The following is a 17,980-nucleotide window of genomic DNA, read 5'->3' on the forward strand; positions in this document are numbered from 1 at the left end:
CAACCAGGACTGTGATTGCAGTTGTCCAAATGCTCCTTGTTGAGCTGGGCAGTATTGCTTCTGAACCTCTGAACTCAGAAGGGATCTCCTTATACTGACTCCAACACTGCAGGAGGAGAATAATGCTCGAGAGGATCCATGCTGGTGACCACCCTGACCCTGTTGGAAGCCAGCAAATCCATGGCTGGACAGGCTCACCCAGGACAACATCCCTGCAGTGTCACCCCAGTGTAGGGAACTGTGGCTGTCCCGGACAGGGGCTGTTCAGGGGGTCCCACTGCCCCAGCAGAGGTGGTGTGTGTGTTCACTGCGAGGTGTAGGTGTGGGCAGGAGGGCTTGTGACCATGTCATCTGCGGGGAAAGACATCACCCACGAGCTGGGGGATCCCCCACAGCGCACCGTGGGTCAGGCTGTGCTTCCTCACCACCCCATCCCGACTGCATTCCTGCAGTGTGACTCAGGGTTTGCAGATACTGCCTACTCCTTCCCAGCCACCGGGGAGGGCTTGGCCCCTCCTCCTGGCAGAGCAGGTTGGCAGGACTCTGCCATCCAAGGTCAGAAAGGTGTTTGGAATCAGGGAAAGGGAGAGGCAGGAGCGTGGGTTCCATCATGGGAGGCTTGGAGCTACAGTAGAGGCACTTTGCAGTGCTCCTTCCTCCTGTGGGAGGAGACCTGGTCCCTCTGCAGTCACCCCTCAGCATGATCCCATCTGGATATCCCAGGCTCAGCATCCCTCCAAAGCAGATTCCAAGGAAACCACGGGAACACCAAGGGGCTGGCACCCAGCAGTTGATGCTCCTTATCACTTCTCAGTCACTGAATGGGAAAAGACCAGTGGGAACAGAAGGGTCCTTCCATCTTCCAGGCTGAGGTTAGAAAACACCAGCTTCTGTGAACACAGAACAAGGAGAAAAGTGAGAAAATTGTGATAGGGAAAAGAGAAAAGTAATTTCAGCAAATTGAGCCATTTCAACAAATCTCAGAGGAAGAGAGGCCCGAAGATGGGTCTCCAATCTGAACATGGGTGAGGGACCAGAGGTGTCTCCACCAGCAGCAGAGGAGATGAGATGGGAAGGGAAAGGCACTATAGGCTAAAGCCATGTTGGGCGGTGGAAATAGCAGACCTTTCCCCAAGTTCCATGAACCATTTGGGACTGAAACTCTACCTCAGAGCAGGAATTTTCCCCAGTGAACTGGTGACCTGACTGGGGCCATGGCACTGATCAAACTGGGCTGGTTTGATGGGAGCAGAGGTGCAGGAGGAGCAATGACTTCCTTCCCAGCACGTACCAAAACTCAGGACCAGCCCTTGGCGAGAGGGGATTTCTATTTTAAAAGGAACTGACTCAGTCTCTCACACTTCTCTCTGGTCTCTGTCACCCTCACAGCCACCCCCACCCCGAGGTGTTTGCACAAGGGGCACGGCTGGGCCTTCAGGCTGACACACAAGTCTTCTCTGCACAGGGTCCTCTCAACTGGCAATGACAAAACACTTTTGGGGCAGGTTTTTGATGCACCAACAGATACTATTGCAGGATCTTTCCTCTCCAAACATTGCTCTCCTCACCTTCCACAAGACTCAGGCAGAGCTACTGCTTTTTACTGGTTCATTCTTATTTTGGGTGGGTTTTTTGGCTCCTGTCTGTCAAAGTGTTGGGAAAGGAGGAAGGCATGGGGTATCTGCTGGCATTCCTTGTGTTACAGGAGTGGGCTGGCACTCTGGGCTGGCAGCAGTGTCCTTGCACCACCTGGCAGAGTTGCCACCTGCCTGGCAGCCTGCCCTTTCCCCAGCCCCAGAGCCTGACACGGCACCAGCTCAAATATCTGCCCGTGGTATCTTATCTGCCAGCCTGCCATGCACTGGGAGTGGGGAGATGGCCCAGATATTCCATTTCATGAGTTTCCTACGTCCACAGCCACGGGTTTGCCAGAGCACAGGCACACAGGGCAGGAGCCCCCTGGCTGTGCCCCACTGGTTCTGCTCAGCACTGGCCCTCTGCTCTCCCCTCCCTTCTCTGGGGCTCCCTCAGCACCCCACAGACACAGGGATGTGAGGTGCTGGAAATCCTCCAGAGCTTTGCCACGTGATGCTCACAGGCTGTTGCCATTTGGATCCTACTCTCCCACTGCCCCCTCTGCCCTTGCTCCCCACTGGCAGCCCCAGGATTGCTCCTACAGAAGGAGAACAGAGACATTGTTTTGTGTTCTGAGTGTCCCAGACAGGAGGCACAGACCTTCCAGTCTGGGCAGGACACAGTCACCTGCATGGCTGTGACTAGGATGACAGACTTAAGACACCCTTGTAGGACCAAGGGACCATCTGCCCCAAGCACAAAGAGTCCCCAGGAGTGTGCTGGGATTGCTGGGTTGCTGGCTGCTGCATTTGAAGAGACCCACAAGGATCATCCAGTCCAACTCCTGGTCCTGTTCAGGACACCCCAACAATGCCACCCTGTCCCTCAGAGCGTTGTCCAAATACTCCTGGAGCTCTGGCAGCCTTGGGGCTGTGCCCACTGCCCTGGGGAGCCTGGTCAGTGCCCAAACACCCTCCGGGGGAAGAGTCTTTTCCTGATATCCAGCCTAACCTCTGCTTACACAGCTTTGTGCCATTTCACTGGTCACCAGAAGAGGACAAGGGGTGCAAGGCCGTCTCTGTTCCCAGCTGGTACTCCTGACTTGGTGGAGTAGGCGGGAAAGGTCCCGGCATGATGGTCAGGGCATGCAGGCAGCAGACCATGCCCATGACCACGCTGTCAGGGACAGGACAGAGGGGTGAGGAGGCTTCCTTGGAGCTCAATAGCTTCTCCCGGGGCACAACAGCAGACTTTGGACATCTGCCAGCTAAGTGATGTGTCCTACCAGCTCCTCAGCGATTGCCCAAAGCTGTGAAGAGCAGAGACATCCCCCACCTACAGTCACGAGTGCTCTCAGCTCCAGGCTGCAGTTGCTGCTGCATCACCACCTCCTCGGCCTGGCCTCACGTCACCTGTCACATGCCACACCTGGAGATACCAGCAGGGTGTCGTCACCTGGTGACTCAGGGCCACTGGCTTTGGAACTTGATTGGAGCCCCTGACCTGAATCTGGGGTAATCCTGCAGGCCTTGCTGTGGCACTGAGGAGCTCCAGCCCCCTGTGGGTCGCTGGCTGGAGGCCGTGTGGGTCAGAGACTCAGTGCTGAGCAACTCACCTCGTGGGACTGAGTCACAGGAGAGCGGGGAAAACTGCACAGGGAGCCTGGGGCTTTCTCCATCCTCTCCCTCTCTCTGTCCTGCTGCCACAGCCATAGCTAACAAACACCTCTGCCCCGCAGGTGGCAGGTCTTGGAGCCTGGGTTGGATGGTGCCACTTGCACTTCTGTGCTTGTGACTGGCTTTACTGGTGCTGCAGGTGTCGGGGTAGAGCAGCTCCAGCACTGGTTGGAGTACATCTTTGCCAGCTGTGGCTGTAACGTGGGCATCTCAAGGTGCAGGGAGTCTGCAGGGTAACAAGTTTGGTAGGGAGGTTCTTCCCTCCCTGTGTCATCCTTGGACCACACAGGGCAGTACCACAGCCCTGGAAAATAGGACCTTTAAGGTAAAGGCTTAAAAGATTATTATCTTAAAAGATTATTATCTTAAAAGGATATTCCCATCCTGTCCTCCTCCCTTCCCTGAGCCTAGTCTGTAGATATCCATGTGGTGCTGATGGAGTGCAGCTCTGGGACCTCGGGGGGGGGGTCCTGACCCCCCAGTCCACACAGCACCAGCACAGTCCCAGCTCCCCAGTGCCCTGCAGTGGGCACAGGTACCAACCCTGCATGTCAGAGCACAGGCAGGTGCCTGTCTCCTCCCACAGCCTCCTGCCTCTGAGGACCCTGGCTCAACTTTTCCCCCCACTTCCTTCTCCACAGCACTGGAGATGTGACCAGCTCCGTGGGACACCCCTGGTCCTTGGGGTCTCTGGGTGGCCCTGACTGTATGTGGCTTCAGCAAAGGCTTCTCTGGCTCCAGAGCAGGGGTCCATTGGGAGGGGGGTCTGTCTGGCAGGCCAAGGGCACAGCCCATCGAGATGCATGGACAGGCTGTGGGCAAGGAGAGCTGACCCGGGGACACAGGTGTGACCCGAGACCAGGACATCTCCAAGGGGGAGAACAGGTTTTGGGGGGGCCAATATGTGTGATGGTGACCTTAGTGAAGGTGGTATGGAAAACCCCCAGCCCTGCGGGGCCTGGAGAAGGGAGGGGAGCCCTCATTTGCATGGGCACAGAGTAGGGAATTTTCCATCAGCCAGCAGCCGAAATTTCTGTGTGGTGACCTTTGTCCCCACCCAGGGTGGGGAGCCCACGGCAGCTGACAAATGTCCCCACTGGCGGGCTGGGGACCAGGCCCTCGGTGTGTGGGACAGCCTGGGCTGTGGTAGCCAGAGGGGGCAGAGCCAAGGGGTCTGGATCCTGCCTCCAGCATCCTCCCACTGCCAGCACGGTGCAAAACCAGCAGGACCCCCCAGAGCTCCCTCAGCATGTCCCCCAGGGAGGGCAGTCCCCAGTCACCTCTGGGCATCAGTGGGGGACCAGCACCCCCAGTCCCCCTGCCCACCCTGCTGCCAGCTCATGGCATTGGTCCCTGGCCCCACAGGAAGGGATGAACTGTGGCACAGGCTCTGGCACAGGACCTTTATGGGGTTGCTCAGCACATCCCAGCATCAGGCCCTGGCCGCTGTGACCAGATGCTGCCCATGGATGCAGGATGAGCAGTGTCTGGTCAGGATGGTGAGGGTGAGCTGTCTGGTTTGAGGGCAAGCTGTGGGTGGACCAGAAGAGGCCGTGGAGACGATGAATATGGGTTGTAGGTCTCTGAATGGAGTCCCTGCAGCAGAGAAACTTGTGGTCACCACTCCTGAAGAGTTGACAGCCCCTGTGAGCAGGGCTGCCTGCACACAAGGACCCCCTGGATGCACCACAGGCTCTCCCAAAGCTCCTGACCCACCTGTGCTCAGTGCTGGGCACAGACCCCCTCCCAGAGGGCTGTGATGCTGGCCCACCCTGCTGCCAGGCTTGAAGCCCAGCAGCCTTTGTGGGGTGCAGCCCACCAAGCAGAGACTGCCCACACATCACCTCCTTCCTCACAGCTTTCCAAGGAAACACAAACCACAGTGTTCCTGGTAGGCACAAATCACCTTGACTTTTGCTCTGAGCCCTGGAACAGCTGGAGCAGAGAATGGCCCAGGGGCCTGTGCCTGGCTCGGGGCTCCACTGCTCCGTGGGCAGGTTGTTTCCCACAGCTCCAAGAGGAGCTGGGATTCACTGCCAGCAGCAGGGATGGCAAAGCATCCCGAGAGTGGTGTTGGGAAACAGGGGGGATGAACCCATCACCTTCACCAGGATGGCATTCCCCAGGGTTTAGGGGGCCCCATGCATCCATCACCCAAACCCAAGCTCCACACATCAGAGCCCCGGCCACAGCATTTGATGGACACAGCAGCAAGGGAGCATGAGGTTTACTCACAGTAGGGAAAAACGAAGGATTTGTTGCTACAGCAAGAGAGACTGAATTGAGCTAAGTGAAGAAATACTCATCCTGAAATAAAGGTGGTGAACTTGAGGATGGTTTGTTTTCTACACTGAACTTAGGAGTGGTTTTGGTCCTACTCACATTTTGCATTTGTGACTTCTCGTGCATTTGCAGGGAACTTGGGGGTGAATTACCAAGGGGGCTCCACCACAGGGGAGAGCTCAGGGTCTCTCCCAAGGGCCTTTTGCTGCTTCCAGAACATCTCTCATTTAGTTCCATGGCAAAATAGTGCCTCTGCCCTAAGCTGACCTTGCCATGGGTTCTCAGTTCCTCCTGGAACACGTGACCACCCCAGTGCAGACAGAAGCACAGCCCCTGCTCCCAGGGCTGAGAATGCTTCCCTGCACACCCAGGGCTGCATCCAGTGCCCTGACACCGACCCACAGAGTGCCTGGATGTCCCCATGCTGGTCCCTGCAAGGCAGCCCCAGGAACTCACCTCCTGCTGTGGCTCGAGGAAAATCCCATTGTCATATTTTGGTCATTTTGGTTTTCCCACTGTAAAATGGGTTTGAGTGTTCATGTCATGCTTTGCACTGGTGACCCCTGGGAAACCCACCCATGGGAGCAGAGCTGACATCCTGCAGGAGATCAAGAAGGTCACAGGCTGTGGGTTCACTCTGGCAGTGCTGGCAGCAGTGACCTCAGTGCAGCGTGGCATGGTCAAATGGGAGCAGCTTTCCATGAGCTCCAGGGAGCAGGGGAGGGGAAACTGCAGCTCCAGAGCCTGCCATGGCTCCTGGCCTGCACCATGGTGTGCTGGGAACAGCTGGTCAAACCCTGAGGGTGCTTCACTCCCCACATCCCCAACTCCCATCACACACCATCCCCCCGGGGAGCAATGACATAAAAACTGGGACTGGAGTGGGTGAGTTTCTCTGACTCCCTCCTTGCCTCTGCAGGAAGCCCCTGTGACCCCCTCTCTGGTTCTGTCATCACCCTCATGGAGGAACCCAGCAGGGTGGAGGTTCAGTGCCACTGGGACACTGATGGGAACACCCAGACTGAGTGGGGCAGGCTCAGCCACACACGCTGCTGACAGGGGGCTGGGGTGGGCACAGACACCGGGCTGGCCTCAGCCCCAGTGGGAGGGCTAGAAAGTCCCAGGGGAGTATCAGGACCAGGGGAGACAGCAGTGCAGGGGAGGTCCTTGGCAGTGCCCCCCACCCGCAGCCCTGCAGCAGAGTTGCCTGAGCTCTGGGTTTCCTGCACCAGCCGTCTGTGTTTACCCTGTCCCCTCCCTGCCCTCTCTCTCCTTTCCCGGGCAAACAGGCGTGTACCAGCCTGGCTATTGCTTGGCTCCCGCGGTCAGACTGTTTGATAGAAACAAAAGGGAACGTTTTCCTCCTCCCCTCGGGTATTTGGGTCTCGCATGCCCTGAGTCTCTCCAGCAATAGGGGACTTGTGAGGTGCCACGGGGTGAGGGGCACCCTCAGTGCCAGGGGGTGGGGGGGGTTGGAAGCAGTGTCCTCTGCTGCTCTGTGCTATCAGAGAGAGCTTGTGGCCACCCTGAGAGCTCACCAAAGCTTGCCAGAAGGCAGGTTGGAGCCTCACGGGGTTCTGACATTGATTCTGATTCAAGAAAGAAAATGTTCTCATCAACAGAGACAAACCAGGGGTGAATGTGAGCACGACCCTCCTTCAGTCACTGCCCGCTGTTTGTTGGTACGGGGGGTCTCACCCTGCAGGGTTCTGGGAGACCTGAGCTATGCTGGGTCTGTGCTCACTGTTGGGGCCTGATGAGGGACAGGCTTCTGACAAGAGCAGAGGTTCTGGCATCCCCAGAACCCGGGGTAAGGATGTTCTGTAACACAATGGCCGTGCAGAGAGGAGCCTGGGCCAGAGCTTCAGTGCCAAGGTGTCGGGGCAGTGCACACCGTGGGGGACAGGCCAGCTTGTCCTTGCTGCCCTGCTGCCCTCCCAGCCTGAGACAAACAGTTCAGCATTACTGGGGCTCTCACCTCCTGGAAAAGATGCTCCTCATCCTGCACACAGTCAGTTCCAGGTCTCCTCAGGTGACCTCCCACCCCACTGTCCCTCTCAGCACAGGCATCACACTTGCAGGCACCTTATTACCACCCAGACTTCAAGTTTCCTCCACCTCAGCCATTCCCCTGGGCTTGGATTGGAGTAAATGGCATGGAGCAATTCTCCTTTTCCCCCAGAAATCCCCAAGCCAGTGAGCAGTGGCAGAGAGACCAGGCACAGCTTTAAAAAAGCCTCAGAATAGGGCAGACGGTGTGGTGCAGTGCAGGCTCAGGAGTGCTCCTGACTCTTGTCCCCCTTCTATCAGAGGGTTTGGAATGTGTTACTGAGGGGGTATTCCTGTGGGCCCCAAGGTGGGCAGATGCAGGTCTTAGGTAGGGTATGATTTTTATGCAGACTTGTCCAAAACATAGATGGGTGAATGAAATATCTGAAAGGGCAGTGCAGGAATGGACCTCCCCTGGGTCACTGACAAAGTACCTCTCAGATTGCAGACCTGCAAAACACACACTCATCTCCCCAGAAACAGTCTCACCCATCTGTGAATTTGAGCTGGAGAAGATAAATGTGCATTTCCCAAATAGCCACTGGGGCTGTCTGGCCCCAGTCTGGGGACAGCCAGGGACCCTCACTGGCTGAGAGCCCCTGGACAGAGCGAGGGAAGGAAGAGAAGCATCTCAGAGAGGCATCTTGGACAGTGATTCTGTGGGTTACAGAACCAGCCTGAGGTCACTCCCGTGCCACTGAAGTGTCACCTTGCCCCAGTGAACTCTGCTGTTGTCTTCAGGCAGCTCCCTGGCACACCCGGCCCTTGTGCAAATGAAACAAGACTAAAAATAGCTCCGGCTCGCTACAGAACAACACCTGGCTGCCAGCACCTGCCCAGACCGTGCTCCAAGGGCTCCCTCCTCCGAGCTGATGTGGTCACTGAGGGAAGACCTCAACCTCCCTCTCTCCTGCCCCGAGCCCTGCCTGCCCTCTGCTTGCCCCTCTCTTAGCAAGCTGGGGGATGCTGGGGGATGTTGGAGGATGTTCAGGGTATGCTGGGGGCTGCCAAGCTGCCCATCCTGGCCACTGGCACAGCGTGGTTTTCCCCTGAGCCTCGCCAAGGTGCAGTGGCATCACTCTCTGAGCATAACGTGGGGACTGATGCCACCATTTCTCCTTCCTGGCCTTTGAAGAGGGAACTGGGGTTGGCACTGGGAGTTCACTGAGGAGGAAGTTCAAGTTATCCATCCTTCAGTTAACCAGACTTAGTTAAATCACTGGCAGTGCTCAGCTGTCTAAACTGCCCATGCCCTGGCTCTGCTGGCACCCCTGTACCTGGGCACAGCACTGTGCCCCATTCAAACTGGACACAGTTCAGCTCTTTCTGGGGTTTGTTCTCCACTAAGTAAAAACTTGGCTCGTTTTAGGTGTGGGACAGATTCCCTGCAGTCCTTGCCACCAGAGCACCTGCATTGCCAGCCCACAGCAGTTCTGTGGGATCCTCGGGCTGTTAATGAGCTCAGGTTGAGCTGTTCTTCCTCTGTCACACTCAGTGTCTGCCAAGATCAGGCCAGTGATCACTTAGAGGTGCTGGTGCCTCTGCCCCCAGGCCAGACCTCAGGCATTGCCACTGTCTGCTCCTGCAGAACCCAGCCAGAGCTAAAATCCTCCTTTTCTCATGGGAAGCTTCCAAATGATGCTCAAAATCCAGAGCACTGTTGAGAGTTGGAGAGTAGCCCCTGGCTGCAGAAGCAGTGTGAGAAAGGAGAGCATGTGGGCTCTGTGGCCGTGGCTGATCCTCACTGTCACACACAGTGGAGGAACAGCTCCAAGTGCAGGAGTGATGAAGAGCTTGTGCTTCTCTGAGGCCACTGATCTGGGAGCAGAGACTCCTTCTGCCCCAACCAGAGTTTCTTCCAGCCCAGTTGTGGTGACCGAGCACCAAGTGCCAGCTGAGTACAATGTGACTTTGAGCAGAGCAGGGGGCATGCCACCCTGTCATCAACGTCCTGCATCCCACCACTGAAACCTCTACCAGCCAGTGTCTTGCATCCCCCTGAAACCCCTGTCAGCAACGTCCTGCCAGCTGTGGCCACACACACACACCTGGAAGGAGGAATCTCTTAGCCCCAGTACCCAGTGATGTTGCAGGAGGCACGTGACCCCCAGTGCTCTGGAACATCAGCTCAGAGTGCCTTGTGGCTCGGGGAGGAGCAGGCACAGTGCCAGAAGGAAATGGCAGTGGGTTCCCAGACAGGGAGAAGTTGGTGTTCACTGGGTGCCAGGGGTGAGGCACCCCCACCCCTGCTCCTGCTGCTGCCCTGTGCAGGACAGGAACACACTCCTTGAGCTCCTTGGGTGTGGGGCACCTCTGCAGCTCCAGGCCTTGCAGGCATCCATCCCCATGGGGCTGCCTGCATGCCACAGGGCGTGTCCCCCTGTCCCCCTGGTCCCACAGGCCTGGGAAAGGGGTGGCAGCATAGGGAGGGATAAAAAGTAGGGAAGCAGGAGATGAGGACAGAGCAGAGGAGGTGGATATCTGGAGAGGAGATGGAAACAGGGAAAGATGATGGGTGTGGGAGAGACAGGACGGGTCTGGGGAGGAGTCAGAGATACAGGGATCAGGCAGTAGGAAAAGCAGCAACAAACCTTTGGAGAGTTGGGCCATCAGATCTGACCCCTCAGTGTGGCAAGAAGCATCACCTGGGGCCACCTGCCCTTCCTCTTGCCAGGGGCAGCCCTGATGCCCCTCCAGCCCCAGGGAGATGGTTCAGCCTTTTGAGGGTGTCCTGAGCCCAAGCTGAGTGTGCAGGGGATGTGCCACGTGGTGCCCAGTGCCAGATCTCAGGACTCCTGAGTGCCCCCTGCTCCAGGGAGAGAGTGGAGGATCTCCCGTGGGAAGAGCTGAGCTCACAGGCCATGCCCAGTGCCAAGCCGTGGGCATCCCTCGTCTGGCTCGTTCTGCAGGGATGTTGGGGGTGCCTGAGGTTGCTGGGGAATACTGGGGGAGCTTGGGGGATACTGGGGGATGCTGAGGGATGCCAGGAAGTGTTGGGGGATATTGGGGGATGTTGAGGGATGCTGAGGGATGCTGGGGAAATGTGAAGGGATGTTTGGGGATGCTGAGGGATTTTTGGGGGATCCTGAGGGATGTTGGGGGAATGCTGGGAAGATGCTGGGAAGATGCTGGGGAATGTATTGGGATACTGGGGGATTTTTTGTGGATACTGCAGGATTTTTTGTGGATGCTGGGAGGATGCTGGGGAATGTTCAGGGATGCTGGGCGATTTGTCGAGATGCTGGGAAGATGTTTGGGGGTGTTCGGTGGATGCTGGGCGATGCTGGAGGGACGCCAGTGGGATGCTGGGAAGATGTCTGGGGATGTCAGAGGGATGTTGGGGAACGCAGGGGGATGCTGGGGGATGCGGAGCTGCCCAGCCTGGCCGCTGTCCCATCTCCCGGGCGGTGGGTGACCAGCAGAGGGCCCGGCTCCCCTCCCGCAGCCACTTTATCCTGCCCAGCTCTCCCCGAGCGCCCAGAGCCGCGGCCGGAGCCGGACCGAGCGGCTGTGCCCGGACACAGCTCCCGTGCAGCCCCGGGGGCCGCGCTCGGGGCTGCGCCGCCTCCGCCACACGCGCTCCCGGAGGGTGCGGGGACCATCGCGGGGGCACCACGATGCCTTCGCCGGCGCTTCTCCTCGTCCTGCTGCTGCTGCCGCTGGCCCCGGGGGCCGCGGGGATGCGAAGCGGGGCTGGGACCGGCAGCCCCCACCGTGGCCAGGGTGTGGAGGGAGGCAGGACCCTGCCCACGGTTTCCCAGGACATCCCGGAGGTGCAGGTGATGAGAGAGAGGCCGCGCCGGGGGACGGAGGAGGACTCCAAGTCAGTGCAGCAGTACGTGCCGGGGGTGCGGGTGGAGTTCCCGCGGCCCCTCAACTCCGCCAGCCTGCACCCGACCAGGGCCCTGCTGCCATCCAGCACTGACCCCTCGGAGCAGCAACCGGGGGTCCCCACGGACAGGGACAGGCTAGAGCCCCGAGCCAACCTCACCACCGTGTCCGACAAGCGGCTGCAAATCCACAACCCCTTGTACCCGGTGACCGAGAGCTCCTACAGCGCCTACGCCGTGATGTTCCTGTCCCTCATCGTCTTTGCCGTGGGCATCATAGGAAACCTCTCCGTGATGTGCATCGTGTGGCACAACTACTACATGAAGAGTGCCTGGAACTCCATCCTGGCCAGCCTGGCTTTCTGGGACTTCCTCATCCTCTTCTTCTGCCTGCCTGTGGTCATCTTCAATGAGATCACCAAGAGGAGGCTGCTGGGGGACGTGTCCTGTCGCATTGTGCCCTTCATGGAGGTAAGGGGCTGCACGGGGCCCTGGAGGGATCAAGGACTCAGCTCCTCTCTTCCCTCCTGCTCTGGGGCAGTCTGTGCTGGTGGCCTGGCACAGGGACTGTGTGCCAGGGCCCCCCACGGTGAGGAACAGCAAGGAGCCAAGGGACAGTCCCAATAGTGACCTTCCCTTTGCCTCTGTCCCAGGCCATTCCTCAGGCTCTGCAGCCAGCACCAGCTCTGCCAGGGCTGGGAGGAGCCCATTAGACCCTCTGTTGTCCAGCCAGCATGGGCACTTCTGTCTGCAGGGTCCCTCCATTTGTCTGTCCCAATCCCAGCTTGACTCCCCCAAGCCTGGGGGCTCGGTCTCACAGTGTGCTGGCCCAGAAACTGCCCACTGTGGGCTGTTGAGGATGGCTCTGGGGCAGGAGGGTGCAGCTGGGCAGCACTGGGGTGGGATAGCCCAGGAATTAGGTTTGGGACCTGAGATCTGTGTTTGTCCTCAAGCCTCACATGTGACAGGCTGGCCACGCTTGGGGAGAGCCAGGCACCCACTGAGAAGGCCACAGGGACTGGGATGACAGAACATGGCAGAATGAGCAAAGCTGCCTCAGATGGCAGGATTTGGAATGATCCTGCTCTTGCGCTGGAAACAAACCCTAGCTGTGGATATCTCCCATCCTCAGGGGAGCCTGGGGTCCAGCTGTGCCCCTCTGTGCCCTTATGGGACAGACAGATCCAACCTGCCTGTGCTTGTTCTGTGGGGTCAACATTTATCAAAGGGTGCAAACATCTGGAACTGCTCAAAGACAGTGTCAGGTGGCTGGAGACCCTCTCAGGCTTGGTCAGACTAGAGAGGGTTCAGGACCTGCCTGTCCCATGGAGCATCCACCGCAGTGTTCAGGGCCCCCAGCTGCTCCGTGCCCTGCTGGCAATGGGACAGTCACCCCCCTGTGCCCCAGTGCCTTTGTGCAGGACCTGCAGTGGCACAGGGGTCCCTGGCTGTGCACAGGGTCCCTGGCAATGCACAGCCCTAGCGGGGGATGCCAGCAATGCCACTGAGGCCTCTGGGTGCAGGGTGATGGACCCGCACCCTGCGTGTCTCGTTGGGCACAGCCCCAAATCTGCACAGCACATCCCAGCACGTGGATGTTGTGTTTGCTGGGGGAGCTGTGCAGCCCCCCTGCTTCACTATGTCCCTGTCCAGCAGGCAGGAGCTGCCCCTTTCCAAAGCCCAGCCCAGCCTCTCATTAAATGGAGTGTTTGCCCCATCCTTGTCCTCCACCACAGGCCTCCATCACTGCAGCTGGGTGGACTCAGAGAGGGGCAGGAATTTGCCCAAGCAGGCTCAGTGCTCTGGGGAAGAATGGGAAGGGAAGGGTGATACCCCCAAAGCAGACCCCAGTCCTGAGGAGGATCTGCCATGAGCTGCTCACGGGCTCCCTGTCCCTGTGGGAGAACCCTGGGGATGGCACCAGTGGGCACAGGGATTCAGCAGCACCAGGGTGCTCCTGGGACAGCTTGGTGCTGGAGGAGGCAGGAAGGGACACAAACTGGGAAGCACGGTCCTGGTGGGGGGGCTACTCCTGCTTGGCCCCCCAGAACCCAGCCCTGTGCTGCCCTCCTGCCCCTCAAAGCACGGGCAGAAAGGGGCTCCAGGTCTTCACCTGGGACTCAGCTGCAGGGAGCCACAGGAACAACAGAGCCAAATCCCTGGCAAAGGGTCAGCCATGAGAGGGGGACCTGTCTGCAGGCCAATGGTTCATGTCCACCTTGAGTGGCTGAAGCCACTGGACAGACACTGTGAGAATTGGACCTCCTGGCCTCACTGTGTAGCTGTCCAGTGCCCTGTGAGTGGGCACAGAGTCAGGTTTTGGGAGCATAGCTAGTTACATGGGCTCCTGGGGACAGCCCATGTGCAGGGATATGCTTGGGCTGACCAGTGGCACTGGTCAGCATTCTGCATCCCTGCCAGGGCACTGGAGAGCATCCTATGCCCTGCAGGACCAAGGGAACCAGGAGAGACAGAAGAGCCTGTGGAAGGGTGTAGAGGGAGGAGGCAGCAGCACAGCAGCACCAAGAGTAAGGGAACTGGGCCAATTTGCTGGGTGCTGGCTGTGGGGTAGAGCAGGGCTGGGACATGCTGGGAGGTGGTTCTGAGTGCAGGATGCTGGTGCTGGGCACAGGATGTTGGTGCTGCTCTGGTGCCCTGATGCTGTGTCTGGGAAGATGCTGCTGTACAAAACCAACAGTGCTGCTCAGTGCTGGCATCACCCTGGTCAGCAGCTGCTGGAGGGACCAGCCCAGGACCCAGGAAAAGCTGGGGGGCCAAGGAGGCAGTGTTCTGGGCTGCTCCCCAGGCACCACGTGGAGCCTTGGGATGTTTCCTGAGTGGTGGGAAGGTCTTTCAGCACAGGGTGATGTTTGATGGCTTCGTGAGGCCAGGAATGGCCACAGCACGAGGGGCACCAGCATGTGACTCTGCCATCATCCTGGCCAAGGGCTGTGGGACTTGGCTCCCAGCTCTGGGGCTGGGACTGGGAACGCTGATCGTGACCCTGGGTGCCTGGCCAGTCCTCCCAGAGCCACAGTGATTCCTCTGCCTCCTTTGGCCTCCTCCTTTGGCAAAGGGGATGTTTTTCCTGCCATTCTCAATGCAGCGGAAATTGCCCCAAGCTGATTTGGGACAACGGTGCCTTCAACTCCCTTGGCCTGTCTGAGGAGAGCAGGGCAGGGACGAGCCAGCATGGGGGGGCCTTGAGAACCCTGGGAAGGTGCTGGTGGGTGTGATGGTCCCTGCTTTTCCTCTGCAAGAGCTATCCAGAATAGAGGAAGAGCCTGAGGGACAATCGTGTTGTTCCCACTCTGGCTGGATGGACAGACAGACATCCAGCAAAGCTTCTCCCTTCTGCAGAGAAGGGAGCTAGGCAAGGACTGTGGGTCAGGGGACATATTGATCCACTGTCATTTCAGGAGTCACAGAAAAGTGGCTCTAACCCTGGGATGCAGCCACAGGCTGTGACGTCCCTGCAACCTTGGAGGAGGTCTTGTGGTCTTGGGTAGCCAGGGGTTTGCCACAAGCCTGGTACAGCCAACCTCCTGGTGTTGTCCCTGCAGCAGGGCTCACCTGTTCTGCCTCCTCCCTCGCCAGGTATCGTCGCTGGGAGTCACCACCTTCAGCCTCTGCGCCCTGGGCATCGACAGGTTCCACGCAGCCACCAGCCCCCAGGCCAGCACCCGGCCCATCGAGCAGTGCCAGTCCATCATTGCCAAGCTGGCTGTCATCTGGGTGGGCTCCATGACACTGTCGGTGCCAGAGATCCTGCTCTGGCAGCTGGCGCAGGACACGTCACCCGTGAACGGTGTGGTGACGGAGTACTGCACCATGAAGCCCTCGTCCAACCTGCCCGAGTCTGTCTACTCGCTGGTGCTCACCTACCAGAACGCTCGGATGTGGTGGTACTTCGGCTGCTACTTCTGCCTGCCCATCCTCTTCACCATCAGCTGCCAGCTGGTGACCCGCCGCATCCGCGGCACCGAGAAGGGCGAGTGCCGGGGCACCAAGCACGGCCAGTGCGAGAGTCACCTCAACTGCACCATCATCGCGCTGACCATCATCTACGGGCTCTGCACCACCCCTGAGAACGTCTGCAACATCGTGGTGGCCTACATGTCCCCCGACATGTCCAAGCAGACCTTGGACCTACTCAACCTCATCAACCAGTTCTTCCTGTTCTTCAAGTGCTCGGTGACACCCGTCCTGCTCTTGTGCCTCTGTCGTCCCCTGGGCCAGGCCTTCATGGACTGCTGCTGCTGCTGCTGCGAGGGCTGCGGCCCCGACACCGCCTCCAGCGAGGGCAGTGCCGACAGCAAGCTCAAAACCGAGATGTCCTCCTCCATCTTCTTCGACAAGCCCCGGGAGACACCCCCCCCGCTCCTGGCCCTCGGCACCCCATGCTAAAGTGCCACCGGGGAGCTGTAGAGATCGTTCCACCACCTCCTCCCAAGACCAAACGTTGTTTTGCCGTTAGTGCCCGTGTCTGGATTGTGGAATAAGCAGAAGAGACGGCTCAGGGGGCTGCGTCGTGGGCTCCAAACCCAGCATTGGGCAGGTGGAGCTTGAAACCCTGTGGCTACATCGGTGACCTTCTTGCCTCTGCCCAAAGGCCAGTGAGGACATCAGCACCCTCCCGTCCCGGCTGCCCAGCTGGGCTCTGTGGGGTTGCTGCTCTGGAGATGGAATTGTGCCGGAAAGGTCCCATCTGAAACCATGGAGGGTGGCCACGGTGGCTCGCAGAGGACACAGCAAACACAAACTGCCCTCGTCCTGTCCCCTCCCCTCTTGCCAGCCCCTCCACAGTAGGAGAAGGTCCCAGTGACTGTATCCCATGGATCCGAGCCGTGCCCTGTATGAGCTCAATAAACCAGTAACCTAGAGCACATCGCAGCTGCAGCCGCCGGCACCGCCAGGCTGAGCCCCGGCAGCCCCTTGGATGGCTCTTCCCTAAACCTGGGGGGCTCTGGGGTGGGCATGAACAGCTAAGGGGGCATGAGGGCAGGGAAGAAGTTCTGCCAGGGCAGGCAGCAGCTAGAGGAGGTGGGGAAAGGCCCCTTTGCCCCCTCCCTCTGGGATGACGCTGAGCGGTGCCTGTGGGAAGGTTCCCTCTGAAGCATCAGGCTTGGGGTGGTCTCTAGGACTTGAACTGGTCCCAGTAAAGCCCTGCCAGCCCAGCACTGGGCTGTGGTGCCCCACAGCCTGCAAGGCAGCTGTATTATGCAGGACCAAGGTGCACAGTGCTGCTGCCTGGGGGGGGTGTGGGACCACCACCCCAGCACCCCTTGGAGAGCCTTGGGGTGAGGACATTTTACCCAAACCATCCCACGCAGGGCTCCTGGCCCTCATCCACCCGCCCATTGCAGGGACAGGATTGTCCAGGGAGACTGTTTCAGGACATAAGGCTTTCCAGCCCCACATCCCCCCCCTGCCCACGGCTCCTCTATGGGGTGGGGGGTGGTGGCTCGGGGATCTGCCTGAGGGCAGGCTGGTCACAGCGGCCCATCCACCGGAGCTGTTAGAGCTCCTTGTCCCAGTTGCTGGCAGCCGCCCCAGCCCCCGAAATGCCGGGGCAAGGGAGACGGTTGCTACGGGCAGTGAAAGCGAGGGGCTCACTGTGGGCTTTGTGCACAACACCCACCGGGCTCCGCTCGGGCTTTGCTTTCACAGCTCCGTTTCCAGGGAAACAAAAGCCCCAGTTTTCTTCCGAGAGCACAAAACTGGGTTTTTCCTTTCATCCTCCTCCCCCCCCACACACCCAGCTCTGGGTCCCACAGTTTGGGAGAAGAGGGGTCTCACCCTGGCACAGGGATGAAGGGGGGTGCAGAGCCCAGGCCGTGTTCCCATATGTCCCCTCGGGGCAAGTGGGGTCCCCATGGGGGTTCGAGGGCAGTGGGGGCAGTAAGGGGGGGGCATCTCTCATGTGCCTGGTCCACGTAGCTCAGTCCTGAGCCTGGGCCAAGGGCGAACAAAGCTGGGCTTGTGCTGCGGCCCCGCGGGGCTGGATGGGTGGGGAGGGGGAGCGCGGGCGCGGGCAGGGGAGGTGCAGGCAGCACCATCACCATGGGCAGCACGTGGCCCCACAGCAGGCACAGCACCCCACAGGCTGGGCTGAACCCCAGGCCTGCTGCCCAGGCACCTGCCAGGCACAGGGCAAAGCCCTTTTGGGGGGGGTCAGGCAGGGGGCCACCCCCTGGGGACACAGAGTGGAGGGACCCCAGAAGCAATGGCCACAGCCCCCAGGGTATATGGGGCAGGAGGCCACCCCCAAAGGACACAGGGAGGGCAGGGGGACGCAGCACTGCAGCCCCCCCTCCAAATCCAGTCTGGCAGCAGGGCCCTGCAGCAGTTCTGGTACCTGACAGGGGCAAAGGAAGGTCCCACAGCAGCAATGGCCACAGATGGAGTCTCCGAGCTCATCTTGGCACCCAGGCCAAGGAAACGAGGCATGCAGAGGTGGCTCCAGCCCCTCTTGGTGAGCATGACCACACAGATGGTGCTGCCTGGGGGACAGGGACTCCCATCCTGGGCAGGGCTCCGAGGGACGGGTGGCAGTGATGGCGAGGA

General features: G+C 59.4%; 1 protein-coding gene across 1 annotated transcript; it reads left to right on the forward strand.

Annotated features, from left to right (window-relative positions):
* Positions 1-11,052: 11,052 nt before the first annotated feature.
* On the forward strand, positions 11,053-16,301 carry GPR37L1 (G protein-coupled receptor 37 like 1). The gene is made up of 2 exons (XM_051771712.1): positions 11,053-11,884; positions 15,011-16,301. Exons 1-2 carry the CDS (start codon positions 11,201-11,203, stop codon positions 15,818-15,820), a joined length of 1,494 nt encoding a protein of 497 aa, XP_051627672.1. The 5' UTR covers positions 11,053-11,200; the 3' UTR covers positions 15,821-16,301.
* Positions 16,302-17,980: the final 1,679 nt, after the last annotated feature.

This window comes from Manacus candei, unplaced genomic scaffold, assembly GCF_025592945.1.
Source record: "Manacus candei isolate 608988 ecotype Guabito, Panama unplaced genomic scaffold, ASM2559294v1 h1tg000139l, whole genome shotgun sequence".
Taxonomy (NCBI): Eukaryota; Metazoa; Chordata; class Aves; order Passeriformes; family Pipridae; genus Manacus; species Manacus candei.

Excerpts from the sequence above, each read along its gene's own strand:
- GPR37L1 (XM_051771712.1), top strand. The coding sequence starts at position 11,201 with ATGCCTTCGCCGGCGCTTCTCCTCGTCCTGCTGCTGCTGCCGCTGGCC. Across the intron at positions 11,885-15,010 it reads GCATTGTGCCCTTCATGGAG|GTATCGTCGCTGGGAGTCAC; the intron begins GTAAGGGGCTGC and ends CTCCCTCGCCAG.